Source organism: Protopterus annectens, chromosome 2.part2 (genome assembly GCF_019279795.1).
Source record: "Protopterus annectens isolate FY-2018-M chromosome 2.part2, PAN1.0, whole genome shotgun sequence".
Classification (NCBI taxonomy): Eukaryota; Metazoa; Chordata; order Ceratodontiformes; family Protopteridae; genus Protopterus; species Protopterus annectens.
Window position 1 is genome coordinate 1,016,670,121 of NC_056730.1, and position 19,202 is coordinate 1,016,689,322.

The following is a 19,202-nucleotide window of genomic DNA, read 5'->3' on the forward strand; positions in this document are numbered from 1 at the left end:
TACACACACGCTTTCTTGCCAACCTGAGAGATAGCCAGTCCAAAGATTAAGAATTATGTTTATGGGACAAAGTCACCCAGGAAACACTGCAAAGGCCCTTAGATTCCTCTGCCCTGCTGCAAGAAAAGCAGGACACCTACAGGATCAGAAGATGATGTTCTGCCACTTGATCTTGTGCCAACATCAGGATCATGAAAAGGTTAACATGACAAGACCTCTGCCAACATCTATGGGATAACAAATATTGTAGATGGTCATTACAAGGATGCCTTAAACAGCGGAATCACCACCAACTGTATACTGTGTAACAAAGGTATTAGTAACACATGGAAGACAAGCCCCAACAGTGACAATGACTAGTTCATTGTTAGGCACATTACTGACACATTAAACCCCAGTACTGACAGCATCAGCATCATCTGCACTGGTATAGTCAGTGGTGGACCACCAAAACTGGTGGCATAGACAACAGCTGAGATATTGATACTGAAGGCTATGGTCCCAAGGTCAACATAGTAGGTTCCATAAAAATATCTTCAGATATCAGTATGTCTTGAATGAAGATCAGCAACTTTGAAACTGGCACCAAAATCATGTGCACTGGTAATAAAAGTTTGTAAGAACACATAATGGCCAGCACAGCTACTTCTATGTCTGATATATGGCAGCAAATCTGTCTTTAATTGAATTTGGTCATCTGCAAAGAAAAAGCCTAGCACAAGTTGGTAGGCAGCTTACAGAATATGAAACCTCTCCATCAAAGATGTTAAGCTTTCAGATTTGGACAGTTCCTGAAACAGACATCCCTTAACTGCAGGAGAAAAAAAAAAACTGTTAAAAAATTATTCAGTCTTCCTTTTGGTTTGGGTTCAGGAAAGGAAGTTTTAGAGGCGTGTAACATTTTTGTTTGGAAAATCTTGGCAAATCTGCAAGAGAGACATGCTAATGGTTTTAAACCATGTGAAGCAGTTTTTTAAGTCTGAGATACAGATATTCTGAACTGAAAGAGACCTGATACGTACAGTGGATTTAAAAAGTATACACAGCCGTGTTAAAATGACAGGTTTTTGTGATGTAAAAAAATGAGACCACAATAAATCATTTCAAAGCTTTTTCCACCTTTAATGTGACCTATAACCTGTACAAATCAATTGCACAACAAATCTGTAAGGGGAAAAAATATAAAAAACATACAATAAGCTGGTTGCATAACTGTGCACACCCTTAAACAAATACTTTGCTGAAGCACTTTATGATTTAATTACAGAATTCAGTCTTCTTGGATAGGAGTCTGTCAGCATGGCACATCTTGACTTGGTAATATTTGCCCACTCTTCCTTGCAAAAGAGCTCCAAACCCGTCAGATTACGAGGGCATCTCTTGTGCACAGCCCTCTTCAGGTCACCCCACAGATTTGCTATTGTATTTAGGTCTAGGCTCTGACTGGGCAATTCCAAAACTTAAATTTTATTCTGGTAAAGCCATTCTTTTGTTGATTTGGATGTATGCTTAGGGTCACTGTCATGCTGAAAGTTGAAATTCCTCTGCATCTTTAGCTTTTTAGCAGATGCTTGAAGGTTCTGGGCCAAAAGGTACTGGTATTTGGAAATGTTCATAATTCCCTCCACCTTGACTAAAGCCCCAGTTCCAGCTAAAGAAAAGCAACCCCAAAGCATGATACTGCCACCACCATGCTTCACCGTGAAGAGCTGAACTTTATTTGGGGTTAATAAGAGTCTCTTTACTTGATGGCAGGTGTGTACCAAAGAAGACTGAATGCTGTAATTAAATCAAAAGGTGCTTCAACAACGTATTAGTTTAAGGGTGTGCACACTTATGCAACCAACTTATTGTACGTTTATTATTTTTTATTTTTGTCCCCTAACAGATTTGTTTTTCAATTGAATTGTACAGGTTATAGGTCACATTAAAGGTGGGAAAAGTTTTGAAATGATTTACAGTGGTCTCATTTTTTTATATCACAGAAACCTGGCGTTAACAGGGGTGTGTACACTTTTTATATCCAATGTATATAAAGTTTTACTTTAGCTTTACGATTCTTAACTGCGTTTAGTATACAGGTGTGGCAGAACATAGTGTGTTCCTCACCTAAATAAATTATACTTGTCCTGTAGCAGGACTTCAAACCCATCTTACCCTTTTGGAATGTAAAGTCCAAACACCTAGAAGGGGAGAAACCCTGAAAAAAAAAAAAAACTTCAAACCATGAAGAGATGGAAACATTTTTATTATTTTTCTGAATAAAGCAGTAAGGCATGGTAGTTCTAAAATGCATATCTAAAGGGCTACAGAAGATACAAAAATGATGGAGAAATGCCAACGGTAAACCCGAAGAGAGGGACTAAGAGCTAGAAGAAAAGTCCCACCAAATTCCAAAACTGAGACTTGACAAACCTAAAAATTAAGTTGGAAAACCAGTAAAGTGACCTCTAAAAGCAATACATATTTTATTTATAGGTAGTTAAGAAATGTACCACATTTTTTTAAGTAGCCAAATCAATTTTCTACTGCTTAAACACCACAGTGTGGCAAAAGTGATCTGCAGATGACTGTATTTGCAGTGTATTATGGGATACAGTGAGGGGCCTACTAACCTGGGAAATGTTCAGGTACTCAGTTGTCATAACACTTGAAAGCATTACTTCTATCAAAAATAAAAATGAGCCTTCTTATGCTATTACCACAATTAAGTTATCACTTCTTGTTTTACACAAAATACAGAATAAAGACCACAGTGCTGTGTTTGTTCACCTCTTATCACTGAACTATATCACAATTACAACTAAACCAGGACAACATTCACTGTGAAGTGTAAAAAAAATCAGTTAAATATTAATATAAAAATGCAGACGCTATGCCCGCCAGTTCCTTTCATAATTGCATTTATAATAACAAGAACTGTAACATGAAGCTAGGATACACTACTGAAGCCTGTGTTTTCAATACCACTGGGAAGTTTAAGAAGGGATAAACAACATAACTGCTGGTGCCCTGGAAGAGCACTAGCATTATCAGTTATCCAAAGCCCCACCCAGTCTTGAAGAGCACTCCAAATGCATGCAAAGAAAGAACCAAATAAAATGTCTGGAAATAGCAAAATCTTTCTAATTAAGTGGATGGTGCAGTGGTGTAGAGGTAGCGCTGTCACCTCACGGCAAGAGGTTCTCCAGTTCGATTCTCAGCTGGGGTGCCTTCTGTGTGGAGTCTGAAAATCCTCACTGCGTTCATGTGGGTTTCCTCCGGGTGCTCTGGTTTCCTCCCACAATTCAAAAACATGTGTCTGGAGCATTTCTCCCCAGGTCTCCGCTGAAAATTGGTTTCGTTCCAAGACGGACTTTCCCAGTAAATAAATGTTAAATAAATAAATAATAATAAATAAGTGCCACATACAGTAAGGTTAAACAAAACAGTACTTGCACTAACTAGATAATAAACAAGCCTCCTTCCTTCTTCCCTTTTAGTCATCTCTCTGGCTTGCCTCCTTTCTCTTGATACCTATGACATCTCTACAATAATTATACAGTTACTATTGTACTTGCATCTAATTTCAGCCCAACTAAAACTTGCCATCAAATCCTCAGATTCCAAAAGTTTAGCAAGGATAGAGTTTGAAAAGAAAAATGCAAATATTGTATAGTCCTTCACTTTAACTTCCTTTATTAATGTTAGTGGTTCTTCAAACAGATGTCCATAAGTCCTCAATTAATAAAGCCTCAAAGATTTATGTCAAAACTACAATTTCAGCAGTAAATGTTCTAAATACATTTCTATATTACAATGCGTTTCTCTTTGTATACTACTGAAAACTATTTTCCTGACATTAAATGTTCCTATACATTACGAATGGTACAGCAGCTTTCCTTCCAACAGCCTCTGTTCTGAAAATGAGGTCTGCCCAAACTATCCCAATCAACAAGTGAAACTAAAATTATAATGGAAATGCACAATGCAAAACATTGTGATGAAAATGGATTGAATACTCCCACAAAGGCAATGTAATATGTTGAAAAGGATGGTTATACTCACCCTTAACATTGGAGTTGTTAAAAGACCCCAAGCAAAGAACTCTAGGAAGATGACAATTACTGCATGGTACACGCTAGGTCGGCCAATACCCTGTGGCTGCAAAGAAAAGAAGAGCGGGAAATTAATGTTAATGACCTTGTTAACAGTGCTGTACAAAAAAGTCGGTTTTCACTACTGTGTACAGTGAGAACCACTTTACAATTTCCCTAGAAAAATATCAAATCACCCCAAACTTTATATAAAAAAATCAAGATTAACCTAAATGTTACATGAAAACATTAGAGAAAATTATTTCTGTATTTCATGCCAGTGACTTCTAAAAATTAAAAGTCCAGCAAAATGGTTCTGGATTCCTGCTACACTATAAACAGGTAAAAAAACTCCCGTCTTTTAAAATATGCAAACTCCACATATTTCTATGCTGTATTTCTTTAGTTTAAAATTACAGCCTGTAAAAATCTACTGTAAAAGCTATAGACTTAAAAATCCCTCAATAAAATAAACCTGACAAACCTACAACATATTTCACTGATATTTAAGTAAACATTATCACGGACGAACAAGTTACTCAGAATTCAGTCACCCCAAAGTAGGAAAGTACTCCTAGAAAGTTCTTTGAATGTTCAGATTTATACCTCAACAATACACATTTTTTTCTGATTCACATACCTTTTTTTTTTAACAGTGTTCTACATTAGAATACAATAACAAAGAACAAGAAAGCTATTTAGTGAAAAGTAATCACTACTAAAAAGGTGCAATAATGCTGGAATGTTGCCATTCTCTCTCCATCTTCTCATATGGTTGCCTCAGTTCGAAGGGGACTTTCAAAGCTTGGCTTCCCACAGTGTGTCCTGTTACCCGTATGAGTAGGAAAGGAAATGTCCTAGTTTACCAGACAGAACTGCTGCTGTTTAATGAAATAGTTGAATAGCTGCAGTTTATTTTCAAAAATTTACCCTCTGGCTGCCTTATAAATTCTCACCAAATTTGCAGTTGCAACTATCTCTTAGTGTGCTGAGTGTGTTCAGCTAGGTCCATTCTTAAAAATGCTTACCACTGATTGGCTGTAACCTTACTGAGGATGATAACACGCTAGAATTAGAAAAAGTACAGTGTAAGCCATTGTTGTGGGTGGGGTAGTAGTTTTTCTAAAAAGAAAAGTGTTGAAATAAAATTATCTGCTGTTTGCATCATAAAGTTTATTTATACACAGATCAAAGTAGTCAATTTCAGCCCACTGTTTGCAACCAGATTAACCAAAAAAAAAAAAGAAATTAGTTAATATAAGAAGATGGTTACACAAAAATTTACATTAAGTCAACAGTTGTACAATGAATGATACAAAAGTAGCTGTAGGTCAAACATGTATAAGGTTTCCACAGGTATAGTAGAAATACATAGGCCGTTAAAGGCATTTAAACTGTATAAAAAGAAGTTATGTTCTTACCATAATGTTCCATGTATGTTGTCCTTCTCAAACTTTCTTCTCACTGTTGGGTCTCATCCAATGTGTCGGATCAGTCTTGGCCTTTCCAACAGCTCAAAGTTTTCAGCAAAGCTCATGGGCCTCCTTCCCTACCCATAATGCAGTTCCCAAACTACCTCAGATCTTGTTTGCCCACCCAGAAGGTAAAATAATGTATGCACACCAACTATGGTCTATTTCCTGGACAATGTCAATATGTTTGAGACTATGGAGATCCCAGAAACCAATGTCCACTCGGTCTTTCAGGAGTTCTGGAAGGGAGTTTGGGGGGTGGGTTGTGAGAATAAAAGTCGAGATGGACAACACACATGGGATGTTATGGTAAGAACACAACTTCTTTGTGTGTTGCTGTCAATCTCACCTTTATTCTTACTAATGGGACCGTGTCCCAAGCAATGCAATTCCTGGGTGGCTCATGGAAGTATATTCCTCAGAACCCACAGAACCAAAGAAAACCCTACTCCTGGAGGCCAAATCCACTTTGTAACAAATAATAAAGATATGCGACTTAGCCCATGTTGCTGCAGCACAGATACTGTCCCATGAAAGTCTTGCATGAAAAGCTGCTGAAGTAGCAAATGATCTAGTGGGGGTGTTCTTTGACAGGAAAGGAAGAGGTTTGCTTTTTGAGGAGTAGATGTAAGACATGCAAAGTGCGAGCCATCTAGACAATGTAACTTTTGAGACTGGTAACCCTTTACTGGTCTCAAAGTAAAATACAAAAAGTTGATCCGATTTCCTAAATTGTGAAGTCCCGTGCAAGTAGAAATGCAAATGTCTATGAACATCTAAAAAGATGTAGAGTGTATTTGCCTTTGTTTTGGTAATTAGAAAAGAACCAAAACCAACTTAAAAAAGCAATTCACTGGGTCCACACTATAAGCTCCATACCTCCACAGGAATAAACAGGACCAAAATTCTTATGAACACACACTATTCCAAACACAAAGAAAGTTAAGAGCTTCCGTCTCCCTCATCAAAACGGAGACTTCTTCAGAACCAAGTTATTATTCCCATAAGCACCTCTTATACAATAGGTATCATTTACATTCTAGTTGATTAGACAATTTACAAATTAAAAATTCTGTAATTAAAGTGATCCACACCGCTCCATAAACTGACAACTTAAAACATTTATGTTAAAAGTATAAAATGTTGAAGCTTTAAGAAAAATATACCATCTTACATAAAGAGTTCTCTTTTTTAACACTGGAGCCAACAGAATGTTCTCATTAATACTTGGTGGTGTGTTAGAGTTTAAATTTTATTATCCAAAAAGTTCTCAACTCCAACCGGAGCTCCCACCACCCACCTCAGACATTTAATGGAACTTGTTCTAAGATCCCAAATTTAAATCTAGTGAAGTCCTGACACTGTAAAAAGAGTGTTTATACAGTGAATTATTCAAATTACTCCTTGATATTGCGTACAAATGTTTGTAGATCCTTGTTCTAGGTTTTCTTTCTGTCTTACCTACCATTTTGTATGGAATTCAGATGGTTCACATATCTACGATTTTTGGATGATATATTTAAAATATGGAAGGAGTCAGATAACCAACCTGTAGTGTTTGTAGAGTATCTCAACAATATATGTACTTATTTTAAATTTACTTCCATGACCTCTGACACAACCATTAACTACCTGGATGTAGAAATCTCAAAGAACCAGGCAGCAGGTTGTTTTTCCTCAAAGATGTTCAGGAAACACACATTTTCTAATGACTACCTAGATTACAAAAGTTGTCACCCCAAATTCACCAAGCATAACATTTTTAAGGGGCAACTTGTTAGGGCAGCACGCATGTGTTCAGACACCAACAGTTTCCACCAAGAGATGGAAATTATTACAAACATGTTTAAAAACAGAGGGTACCACAAACAAAGTATTAGTACCCATAAGGGCTCAAATTTTGGACGGGTGGAGAACTAAATTCAAGCCCCTAATACGTGAAACTAATCTCGGTGGTACTATAAACAAGACAAAGAATTATCAACAAAGTGACAGTATGGTAATACCATTTGATGTAAAAGAAAAGGTGAGAGAAATTAAATCTAGAAACTGGACAATTTTGTAAGGGCAATTCTGATGTCCAAAAAATTCTAGGGAATGAGCCCAACTTTGTGTACAAGATGGGGAGGAATTTGAAATTAATATTTGAATACCTTGTCAAAATCATTTCCCTACTTGATAAAGGTACTACCAAGTGCGGGACATGCCGGCAATGCCCCTACATACTTGAATCTAATAATATAGTATTAAAGGAAATTGGATACAAGGTTAATCTGCACAAAGGAAATTATAACAGCAAGGGTATAATAAGAAGTTATGTACCTACCATAACGTTCCATGTTAGTTGTCTTCTCTCGCCTTCTTTCTTGCTTGATGGGTTCGGAGCCGATCCCTCGGCTCCGACTCGGCACTTGCTAAGCTCGAGAGTCACTTTTACCAGCTCGAGGCAGCCCCATATCCCATGATGCAAGGCGGTAAGTACCCAGATCTCGTTTGATGACAAAGGGCAAGAGCACCAAGCATAACATACTTCCCAAAGGAAGAAAGAAAACTACAGATGGAAGAAGGACCAGGTCTGAATGGTCTTCAGCATAACAGTTTCTTATAACAAGGTCTGTCCAGGCCAGGGGGAAGGAGGGAGGGTCGCAAGAAAGAAGGCGAGAGAAGACAACTAACATGGAACGTTATGGTAGGTACATAACTTCTTAATGTTAAGTTGTCAATCTCGCCTTCATTCTTGCTTGATGGGACCGTCCTAGCACCTCTATCCTGGGTGGCTCAATGGAACAAACTCTTGAGGACTGTAGAGCCAAAACTGGCTCTGTCCCTGGAGGCCAAGTCCAATTTGTAATGGGAAACAAAAGTGTGAGGAGTGGCCCAAGTGGCGCTGCACAAATAGTGTCTAAAGGAAGTCTAGCTTGAAAAGCTGTAGAAGTAGCTAAGCTCCTAGTTGAATGTGCTTTAGGTTTTGAGCACAGCTGTTTTCCCCTGAGCAGATAAATTTCAGAGATGACCAAGAAAGCCATCTAGACAAAGTCACTTTAGAAACAGGAAGGCCTTTTTATTATCCGCATAGGAAACAAAAAGTTGATCAGATTTTCTAAATTTTTGTTCTGTCCAAATAATATCTAAGTTGACGGTGGACATCAAGATAATGTAGCTTTTGTTCAGCTCTATCTGAATAGTTAGGAGAAAATACAGGGAGATCAATGGATTGATTCAAATTGTTCTTTGAAGCGACCTTAGGCAAAACGGTTGGGTTAGTTCTCAAAGATACTCTGTCTTTGTGAAAAACCAAATAGGGGGGTCGAACCTAAAGAGCTTGAAGTTCAGACACCCTCCTGGCCGATGTAATAGCCACTAGGAATAAAGTTTTCCAAGAAAGATATTTCAGGGAACAAGAAGCAGCTGGCTCGAACGGGGGAAGAATCAAGGATGTCAGCACTAAATTTAGATCCCACTGAGGAGGAGGATTCCTGATTGGAGGCTTTAGTAGGAAAATTCCTTTCAAGAAGGCCCTGCAGAGCCTATGGGACATAATATTATGATCTGCTATCCCGACATGAAAATTGGAAATAGCAGCCAATTGAACTCTGACTGTGGAAGAAGAGGAGCCTGCATGAAAAATCTCTGCTAAGAAGTCCAGGACTGCCTGAACAGGGGCAGTAAAAGGATCAATATTCCTGGCCTTAGCCCAATAAGAGAAACGTTTCCATTTGCTTGTATAAATCCTCCTGGTAGAGGATTTTAGCGAAGCTACTATGATGTCTCTAACTGGGTTAGAGATCAAAGGAAGCCTGGCTAAGGAAGGAAGTGGAGCAACCATGCTGTGAGGTTGAGAGAAGGGATTGACCGGTGCAGCTGACCCGATTGGTGAATCAGAAGATCTGGCACTGGGTCCAGATGCCACGGCTGCACCAAAAGGTGATGATGTAGGAACGGGAACCAAACTTGTCGAGGCCAGTAAGGGGCAATGAGAATCAATTTGGCTCTCAAAACGGTAGCTTTCTGGATAACCTGAGGGATCAGAGGAAATGGAGGGAAGGCATAAAGAAGTCCCTGGGGCCAATCCTGGGTCAGAGCGTCTCTGGGGGGATGGCCTGATGGAGGGAAGAGGCAGAAGAAGTCTGGACATTTGCTGTTTTGGGGAGTAGCAAAAAGATCGCAGCATGGACGACCCCATTCCAGAAAAATCTCTTCCGCTATAGATTGCTTGAGAGACCACTCGTGAGGCATGAGAATAGCTCTGCTCAATCTGTCCGCTACAATGTTGGTTTTCCCAGGGATATGCGTTGCTACCAGAAACCGATGAGAGGAGATCGCCCATTGCCATAGTCTGAGCGCTTCTCGACACAAGGGGTAGGACTTGGTTCCGCCCTGTTTGTTGATATACCAAACTACAGACATGTTGTCTGTGTGGACTGCAATTGTCCCTACGGGAAGAAAGTCGTTGAGGGCTTGCAACGTTAAAAGCACTGCTCTCATCTCCAGGACATTTATGTGCAGATGGTACTCGAACGGCTGCCACGTCCCATGAACCATCCTGCCCTGATAATGACCCCCCCACCCGATCAGGGAGGCATCCGTGGTGACAGTGGCTATCGGGGATGGGGGTACAAAGTACCTGCCTTGGTGAACCTGAGGAGATGTGATCCACCAAGCAAGATGCTCTTTGCATGTCTGTGTCACCAGAATCTGGTGACGCATTGGAAGTTGTTGGTATGACCATTGTGTGAACAGCATCCACTGAAGAAGGCGCATGTAGAATCGAGGCAGGGGAAGAAGAGTAATGGCCGCAGCCATGAGACCTAAAACCTTTAGAACCGTTCTGGCCTGTACTTTCTTGTTGGCCAGAATGATTCTGACATGACTCTGAATGTCTGAAACTCTTTGATCTGTAAGGGTAGCTGACATCCGAACAGTGTTTAAATTTGCGCCTATGAAGGTAATAGACTGGCAGGGCGATAAGGATGACTTTTCGAAGTTGATCGAGATGCCCAAATGAGAACAGAGGTTTATTGTGTAATCCCTGGCTTGTATAAGCTGATGCCTGGTGGTGGCTGACAGGAGCCAGTCGTCGAGATACGGAAACACCTGGAATCCTTGACGTCTCAGGTGAGCCGTGACCACTGCCATGCATTTGGTGAACACTCTGGGGGCTGTAGTGAGACCAAAGGGCAGGGCTCTGAACTGGAAATGACTGGACCCCAGCCGAAAGCGGAGAAATCTCCTGGAGCGTCTGTGAATCTTGATGTGATAGTACGCATCCTGAAGATCTATTGAGCACATCCAGTTGTCCTTCTGTAAGAAGGGCAGAATTGACTGAAGAGTGACCATTCGAATCTTGTCTTCCTGACAGACTTGTTGAGTCTGCTGAGATCCAATATTGGTCTCCAGTCTCCCATCTTTTGGGGACCAAAAGAACCTTGAGTAGATTCCGGCTCTGAATGGACTGTTGTAACTGGCGGAATGGGCCCTTTTTGCAGTAGTTTTGAGACTCCTAACTCTGCAATTTCCCTTGGGCCGGGTGGTACATCTGGAAGGGAACTTGAGGAAGGGACTTTCCTCGAAAGGAATTATGTAACCCTTGGATATGATCGACTGTACCCATCTGTCTTGAGTGAGGGAATGCCAGGCTTCTGGGTACAGTGATAATCTTCCCGACTGCCTCCAAGGAGGGATAGCCGGGCAACATCTCAGGGATGCTGAAAGGGCTTGTCAGAGAGAGGCTCTCTGTTTCCCTGGTTTTGGACCCCCTCTGCCTCTAGAGCGTCTGTTGTTGTTACCCCTCTGCCTCTAGGGGTAAACTGACCACGTGAATCCGGCGTGACTCCTTGGGATTTACGGAACCACATTTTCCCACCTTTCTGTCCTTTGGGATAAGGTCTAGAAGGGGTGGAAAACGGACTCCTACAGCAGAAAGAGTCTTGCCGTCCTGTTCGCACCTGGTCAAAGTTTCCTTCACCTGAGGGCCAAACAAAGCTGACCCATCAAAGGGAGAATTTGTGAAGGACGCCTTAAAGGGATCCATAAAATCACATAGCCGCATCCAGGCTTGGCGTCTAAGAGCCACACCTGTACCTGCGGCTCTACTCGCTCCATCAGCAGCATAAGATATTAGCCGCATGGAGGAGTTTGCAATGGAATTGAGGGTTCCTAGCTGCGAAGCAATTTTTTCTTGAGCCCCTGCAGCTGTAGGATCCTGAACTACTTCACCCAGCTCCTTAAGGATATCCCTCTGGAGTCTGGTGAAGTGACATAGGTAATTCAGCGAACATAGCAAAGGTCGCTGAGGAAAACATCCGCTTACCGTACCTATCCATGGTCCTAGAGTCCTTATTAGGAGGATGGACGGCAGGAAGGATCTGCAAGTTCCTTTTGGTGGCCGCAGCCACCACCATGGCATCAGCGGGACACCCTTAGTGAGGAATTGCTTGTCACACGGGCAGTGATAAATTCTGAAGGCCTCCTAGGGACTGGCTCTACAGAGTCAGGAGCTGCCCACTTCGTGCAATAACCTGCATAAGGGGTCGAAGGCGGAGACACCCAGGAGGTGGAGGGCCGAGATCCAAATGCCTCTAGGTATACTGACTCATCCTCAGAGGGATTGTTGGTGGGCCAGTTTCCCTCTGTTTAAGGAGTTCTAGGATGTCTGAGAAGGAGACATCCTCAGAGGGGATCTAGGGATCCCTCTGACTCATCAAAGTCAGTATCCAGTGACAGACTCGGGAGTCTACATGTTTCCTCTTACAAGTCCTCTTCCTAGGAGGATCTCCCGAAACATCAGGAGAATCCTCGGAAGAGGGGAAATTCCCAATGGGGAAACCTGAGGCGGAGGATCTCTGGGTCCTGTAGCAAGAGAAGTGGCAGAGATGTCAACAGGTACTATAGAGGGAGGAGCTACGGGAACAGACTGCTGACGGATACCAGTGGCCAGCACACTCTTCATCACCTCGAATGCTCCCTCCCAGGCAGGTCCGAGAGAACCCGTTCCAAGAACTAGGAACTCCAGGGACCACCGAAGGGAAGTCTCCGAGGCAGATGTCGGAGCCGAGCTCACCAAGGCCGAGGCTCCAAGGGGAAGAGCGGGTTCGGACAAAGGTCCGATGCCACTCACCCCCTCGGAGGAGACCATGGAAGCCCGACCACCGAATCCCTCTAAGGAAGGTCTCGAAGAGGAGATAAGAGTAGAGGCTGAAGGAACAGAAGGGGGTATCCATCCTCCAGCCGTAGCAGTAACCATTCCCGAAGACTCCAACTCCAAGCTCTGGGGTAGAGTTGAAGGAGGAACTGTAACGGGGTGTGGACCAACAGTCGTCTGTTGAGATGGACTATGTAACATTTGGGCCAGTACCTGTGACTTAAGTAATCTGCTGACCACTCTCTCTAGGTCATGGTCTGACAGTCTGGATGACCTTGAAGATCGGCTCCGATGGGTCCGTTCGAAGAAGAGGTGAAGCCGGAGCCGAAAGTATCGGCTCCAAGGAAGGAGACCTCGACCTCTTCCTGGAATGAGCCATCGGAACCGATACTATAGATCCTGTCGGCGCCGAAGACTTATCGGAGCCGACAGGAAGCTCGATGTATCGGCTCCAGCCAGACCCGACACAGCCACCAAAGTAACGGTGTCGGAGCCGATCGGAGCCGACACCGATGCCTGTGCCACATGGGTGTCGGAACCGATCGGAGCCGACACGAAGTGGTCGATGCAGATTCGGCACCGATAGCCATCGGTGCCGAAGGCTTTAAGCCAGAATCGGCTCCAGCCGAGCCGATCTCGACTCGAGCAGTCGGGCCGAGGCCGCAGGCTTAGACACAGAAGCCTGGGCCTTGGAAGATTTAGCTGATTTTGATGGAGCCGACTTAGCCGGAGAGCCCTCCGGCTTAAGAAGGCCCCTAAGTATCAGCTTGTTGCGTCTTTCCTGCAGGACTCTCTGGCTGAAGGAATGACAAATAGCACAGGAGTCCTGCAGGTGAAGAGGCCCCAGGCAATACAGGCAAGAAGTGTGACCGTCTGTCAGAGACATCTTCTGACAGCACGAGTCACACTTCTTAAAACCTGAGACCCTCTCCTTTGACATGGTGCTTACAAAACACACACACACACACACCAGTCAAAAAATTAACTTAAATAAAATACCAAAAGGTATTCCTATAAAACAAACACACACACCCTAACAGGGAGGGGATGGGATGGGAAAAGTTTGACTAAAAAAAATTAGAAGAGACAGGGATTTTCTGTCAGAAAATGTAAATAATTAACTTATAACTAACAATTAAGGGTTTTTTTTACAAAAAGGGGCTTGAATATCAAAAAAGTGAATCACTTACCAGGAGCTGGTAAAAGGAGGACCTCATAAGCGAAGCGGCAAACGAGATCTGGGTACTTACCGCCTTGCATCATGGGATATGGGGCTGCCTCGAGCTGGTAAAAGTGACTCTCGAGCTTAGCAAGTGCCGAGTCGGAGCCGAGGGATCGGCTCCGAACCCATCAAGCAAGAATGAAGGCGAGATTGACAACTTAACATTTTACATTTCAATCTGCCAAACTTGTGGCAGTTATTATATAGGTAAGACAGAAAGAAAACTTAGAACAAGATCTATAAACATGTATGCAATATCAAGGGGTAATGTAAATAATTCACTGTATAAATACGCCTTACAATGTCAGTACTTCAACAGATTTAAATTTGGGATCTTAGAACAGTTCCATTAAATGCCCAACGTGGGTGGTGGGAGCTCAGGTTGGAGTTAAGAGAACTTTTTGGATAATAAAATTAAACTCTATCACACCACTAGGTATTAATGAGAACATTCCTTTGGCTCCAGTGTTAAAGAGAGCTCTGGATGTAACATAGCACTTTTCTTAAAGCTTCAACATTTTATACTTTTAACATAAATGTTTTAAGCTGTCAGTTTATGGAGCGGTGCGGATCACTGATTACAGAATTTTTCATTTGTAAATTATCTAAATTAACTAGAGAATGTAAATGACACCTATTATATAAAAGAGTTGCTTATGGGAATAACTTGGCTCTGAATTCGTCTTGGTTTTAGTGAGGAAGATGAAAGCGCTTAACTTTCTTTGTGTTTGAAATATAGTGTGTTCATAATAATTCTGGTCTTGTCATTCTTATGGAGGTATGGAGTTTATGGTATGGACCCAGTGAATTGCTTTTCTAAGTTGGTTTTGGTCAAATATACTGGCAATTTCACCTGCAGGATTTAATTAGAAAAGAAAATCGGTAACTCAATAGTTTGGTTTAGACTGCCTTCCAACACGACCTTGGGGAGAAAGGAAGGATTGATATGTAATGACACACTCTCCTTATGAAAAATTAACCATGGCCGTTTGGATGATAGAGCCTGTAGTTCTGATACTCTTCTAGATGAGGTGAAAGATACCAAGAAATGTGTTTTCCAAGACAAGAATTTTAAATCGCATGTCGCTGAAGGATCAAATGGACAGTGAATATTTGTTAAAATCAAGTTAAGATCCCAGGGTGGAGTTCTTATATGGAGGTCTGATCACTGGTGTTAGCTTTAAAAAGCTCTGCAGAGTCTGTGTGACATGAGAGAAGAAACATTTTCACCTACATGATAATTTGAAATTGCAGCCAATTGGACTTTAATAGTAGATGCAGCCGCATCTTCATGAAATGGTTTTGCCATAAATTCCAATATAGAATGAATGGGAGCAGAAAAGGGATCTATCTACCTGGTTATCTTCATGAAATGGTTTTGCCATAAATTCCAATATAGAATGAATGGGAGCAGAAAAGGGATCTATCTACCTGGTTATCAGTCGCACAGATAACAAATCTATTCCATTTACTCTTGTACATCTTACATGTGGAAATTTTATGGGATGACAGCAGGAAATGCTTTACCAGAGATGACACACAAGGAAACTTGGCAATCAAGGGAACTAGAGCAGCCAAGCTGTCAACTTGAGGTTGTGAAGGCTGGTATGTGCCATTCCTGATAGATGCGCCTGTAAATCTGGAAGTGGGTGCAGAATTAGAAGTTATGTACTCACCATAACGTTCCATCTGAGTAGGTGTATTCATTTGTCTGCAACCTGTGGGTTATGGAACCGATATCGGATCCGAACCGGCATGGTTTTCCAGCTATGGATCCAAGCTCTCAGCTCCTCCCCTCACCCATAATGCCCTGCTCTACCCTCATGACCTCAGATCGAGTTTGCCAACAGCAACAACACCCTGAAAAGGGTAACAGATAATATGCAGGAAACTGAAAGGCCAGGGGGATAGGAGGGCGGGATGGTTGCAGACAAATGAATACACCTACTCAGATGGAACGTTATGGTGAGTACATAACTTCTAAATCTGAAGTAGGAGATTCATTTGTCTGCAACCTGTGGGACAGAGTCCCCAGCTACCTGAATCTTGGGCGGCCATCATGGAAGGATATTCAAGCACCGGAGCCAAATGATGCTCTACCCTAGATGCAAGATCCAACTTATAGTGGGAGATAAAAGTATGAGATGAAGCCCACGTGGCTGCAGCACAAATATCATCTAGAGGAATCCTAGCCTTGAAGGCTGCCGAGGTAGATACTGACCGGGTTGAATGGGCATGAACACCCTCGGTGCGGGCCTTCCTGAAGCTTGATAAGCCAATAAGATGCACTGTGAAATCCAGCGTGACAGAGAAACTTTAGAAATTGGCTTGCCCAAATTGAATTTTGCAAAGGAAATAAACAACTGGTCGGATTGCCTATGACCAGCCGTCCTGTTTAGATAAAATCTAAGTTGCCTGTGGACATCTAATGAGTGAAGCTTATATTCACCTTTGTTCTCATATTTAGGGAAGAAAACAGGGAGGTTAATGGACTGATTAATGTTTGCTTCAGAAGCGACTTTAGGAAGGAAGGACGGGTTGGTCCTTAGGTAGACACGGTCCGGATGAAATACCAAGTAAGGAGGTTTAGCTGATAAAGCTTGAAGCTCTGAAACTCTCTTGGCCGATGTAATGGCTACCAAAAAGGCTGTCTTGTAAGACAAGAATTTGAGATCCACCGTAGCCGCTGGTTCGAAGGGGTGGTCAAGGCCTGGAGAACCAAAGAGAGGTCCCAAGGAGGAACCGCTTGTTTTACAGGGGGCCTGAGAAGAAAAGTACCTTTAAGGAAAATTTTACACAACTTGGCTGACATAAGAGGATTAGAGTCATGGCCAATGTGATAATGAGAAATTGCCGCCAGTTGTACTTTGACTGTGGAACTGCTGGCACCATCGTTAAAAAGAGTGGTTAGAAAGTCAAGCACTAAGGGAGAGGAACCGTGAAGGATTCAGGCCTTGCCGCTCCGCCCACAAAGAAAACCGTTTCCACTTGCTGCGGTAGACCTTCCTAGTGGACGGTTTATGAGCTGCCACCAGAATTGCTTTAACAGGTGACGAAATACCGAGTCCTGATCAAGAGTGGAACTGGAGCAGCCAAGCGGTCAGCTTCAGGTTGTCCAGATTCGGAGGAGGTATGCAGGATGGATGGGATATCAGATCCGAATGGGATCTAGAATCCAAGGAGGATTCACCGAGTGAGACCTTAGGAAGGGGAACCAGATCTGTCGAGGCCAAACGGAGCAATGAGAATCATTCTGCAACCCACCCGAGAGGCTTTCTGAAGAACTTGGAGCATCAGAGGCAAGGGTGGATAAGCATACAGAAGACCGGGTGGCCAAGCATGCACCAGAGCGTCTCTTGGGAACCTCCGGGAGGTATCAGAGCGAAAAAACTGTCGCACTTGGTGTTTGAGGGAGAGGCAAAAAGATCGCATGAAGGAGTTCCCCACCGTGCGAATATGCGTTCCGCTACTTGACAATTGAGAGACCACTCGTAAGGGGTCAGAATGGTGCGACTGAGCTTGTCCGCCAGGATGTTGGACCGACCGGAATGTGCGTTGCTATTAGAAAGCGGTTGGTGGAGATTGCCCATTCCCAAACTCTCATGGCTTCTCGACAAAGAGGGTAAGACCTTGTTCCCCCTTGCTTGTTGATGTACCAGACCACAGACATGTTGTCCGATTGAATCGCAATTGTTCCCAAGGGAAGAAAGTCCTGAAGTGCTAGCAACGCTAAGAGCACTGCTCTCATCTCTAGAACGTTGATATGCAGTAAGGTCTCTGAATCGTTCCACGTGCCTTGGACGGTCCGGCCCGCAAAATGCCCCCCCCACCCGAGGCGGGAGGCGTCCGTGGTCACCGTGGCGAGAGGGGGAGAAGCACAAAATGGGCGGCCCCCGTGGAGATCTGGGGAGTGAAGCCACCACAAGAGGGACCGCTTGCAAGCCTTGCTGATCGCAATGGGATGATGCATAGGGAGAGCAAGGTATGACCACTGTACTAAGAGAGTCCACTGTAGGATGCGCATATTGAGCCTGGCAAGAGGGAGAAGTGCTATAGCAGACGCCATGGACCCTAGAGCCCTCAGGACCAACTCCGCCGGAACAGAACTCGAGTGGAGAATGGCCCGCACCTGGAGCTGCAGATTTTGAACTCTGTCCGCAGTGAGGAAGGCTCGTAAACTCCTTGTGTCTAGCCTGGCCCCTATAAAATCTAAGAGCTGTGTGGGCGCCAGGTTGGATTTCTTTGTATTTATTGTAATGCCCAGAAAGGGAGCAAGATGGAGAAAGGAGTCTCGTGCCAATAATAGTAGATGCCTTGTTGGGGCGGTAAGAAGCCAGTCGTCCAGGTAGGGAAAGACCTGCACCCCCTGAAGCCTCAGGTGGGCCGCTACCACTGCTAATACTTTGGTGAACACCCTGGGGGCTGTGGTGAGACCAAAGGGAAGGACCCGGAACTGGTAGTGACTGGCTCCCAGCGCCTGTCCATCAGGATGTGGTAGTACGCATCCTTGAGGTCTATCGAGCACATCCAGTGATTTTCTCCCAGAAGGGGGAGAATAGATTGCAGAGTGACCATTCGCAATTTTTCTTTGGGGACTGCCAGATTCAAGAGAGAAAGGTCTAGAATTGGTCTTAGTTCCCCGTCTTCTTTGGCACTAAAAGAATCTGGAGTAGAACCCTGATCCGATCTGGTCTGGGGGGACGGGCTGGATGGCTCTTTTCTTTAGCAGATGGCCAATTTCTGCCAAAGCGGCCTCCCGTTGACCGGGTGGAACGTCTGGGAGGGACTTCAACTTTGGAAAGTGAAGAAAAGGGATGCGATATCCTCTGGATATGATTTGGAGAACCCAGCGGTCTGATGTTATGGACTCCCATGCCGCTAGGTGCCCGAAAAATGTCCCCCGACTGCCTCCAGAGTGGAGCAGTCGGGCAACCCCTCAGGGTTGCTGCGCGGGCCGTTCAGAGAAAGGTTCCCTGGACCCGAAGTTTCTGGGAGCCCCTCTGCCTCTAGGGCGGCGTCCTCCCTGTCCTCCTCTGCCACGGAGGACTGGTTGTCCGGAGCAGGCTGGGACTGCTGCGACTTCCGGAACCACATCTTCTTCTGACCCTTTTGGTTCCTAGAGTAGGGCCTCTGGGGTGCAGAGAAGCGGATTCCGACGGCAGACAGCGTCTTCCAGTCCTTCTCGCTCTGGGTCAACGTTTCGCGAACGGTTTTGCCAAAGAGAGCAGAACCATCAAAGGGGGCGTTCGCAAATGACGCTTTGAAGGGCTCAGAAAAATCGCAGTGACGGA

General features: G+C 43.6%; 1 protein-coding gene across 2 annotated transcripts in view; it reads right to left on the minus strand.

Moving 5' to 3' along the window:
- LOC122795868 (hippocampus abundant transcript 1 protein-like) overlaps nt 1–19,202 on the minus strand; it is a gene marked incomplete in the record, with an annotated part of 997,490 nt that overhangs the window by 743,847 nt on the left and 234,441 nt on the right. For both annotated transcript variants that reach the window (XM_044064280.1, XM_044064281.1), the window contains 1 exon segment: nt 4,048–4,143. In XM_044064280.1, coding sequence (XP_043920215.1) covers nt 4,048–4,143 — 96 coding nt within the window.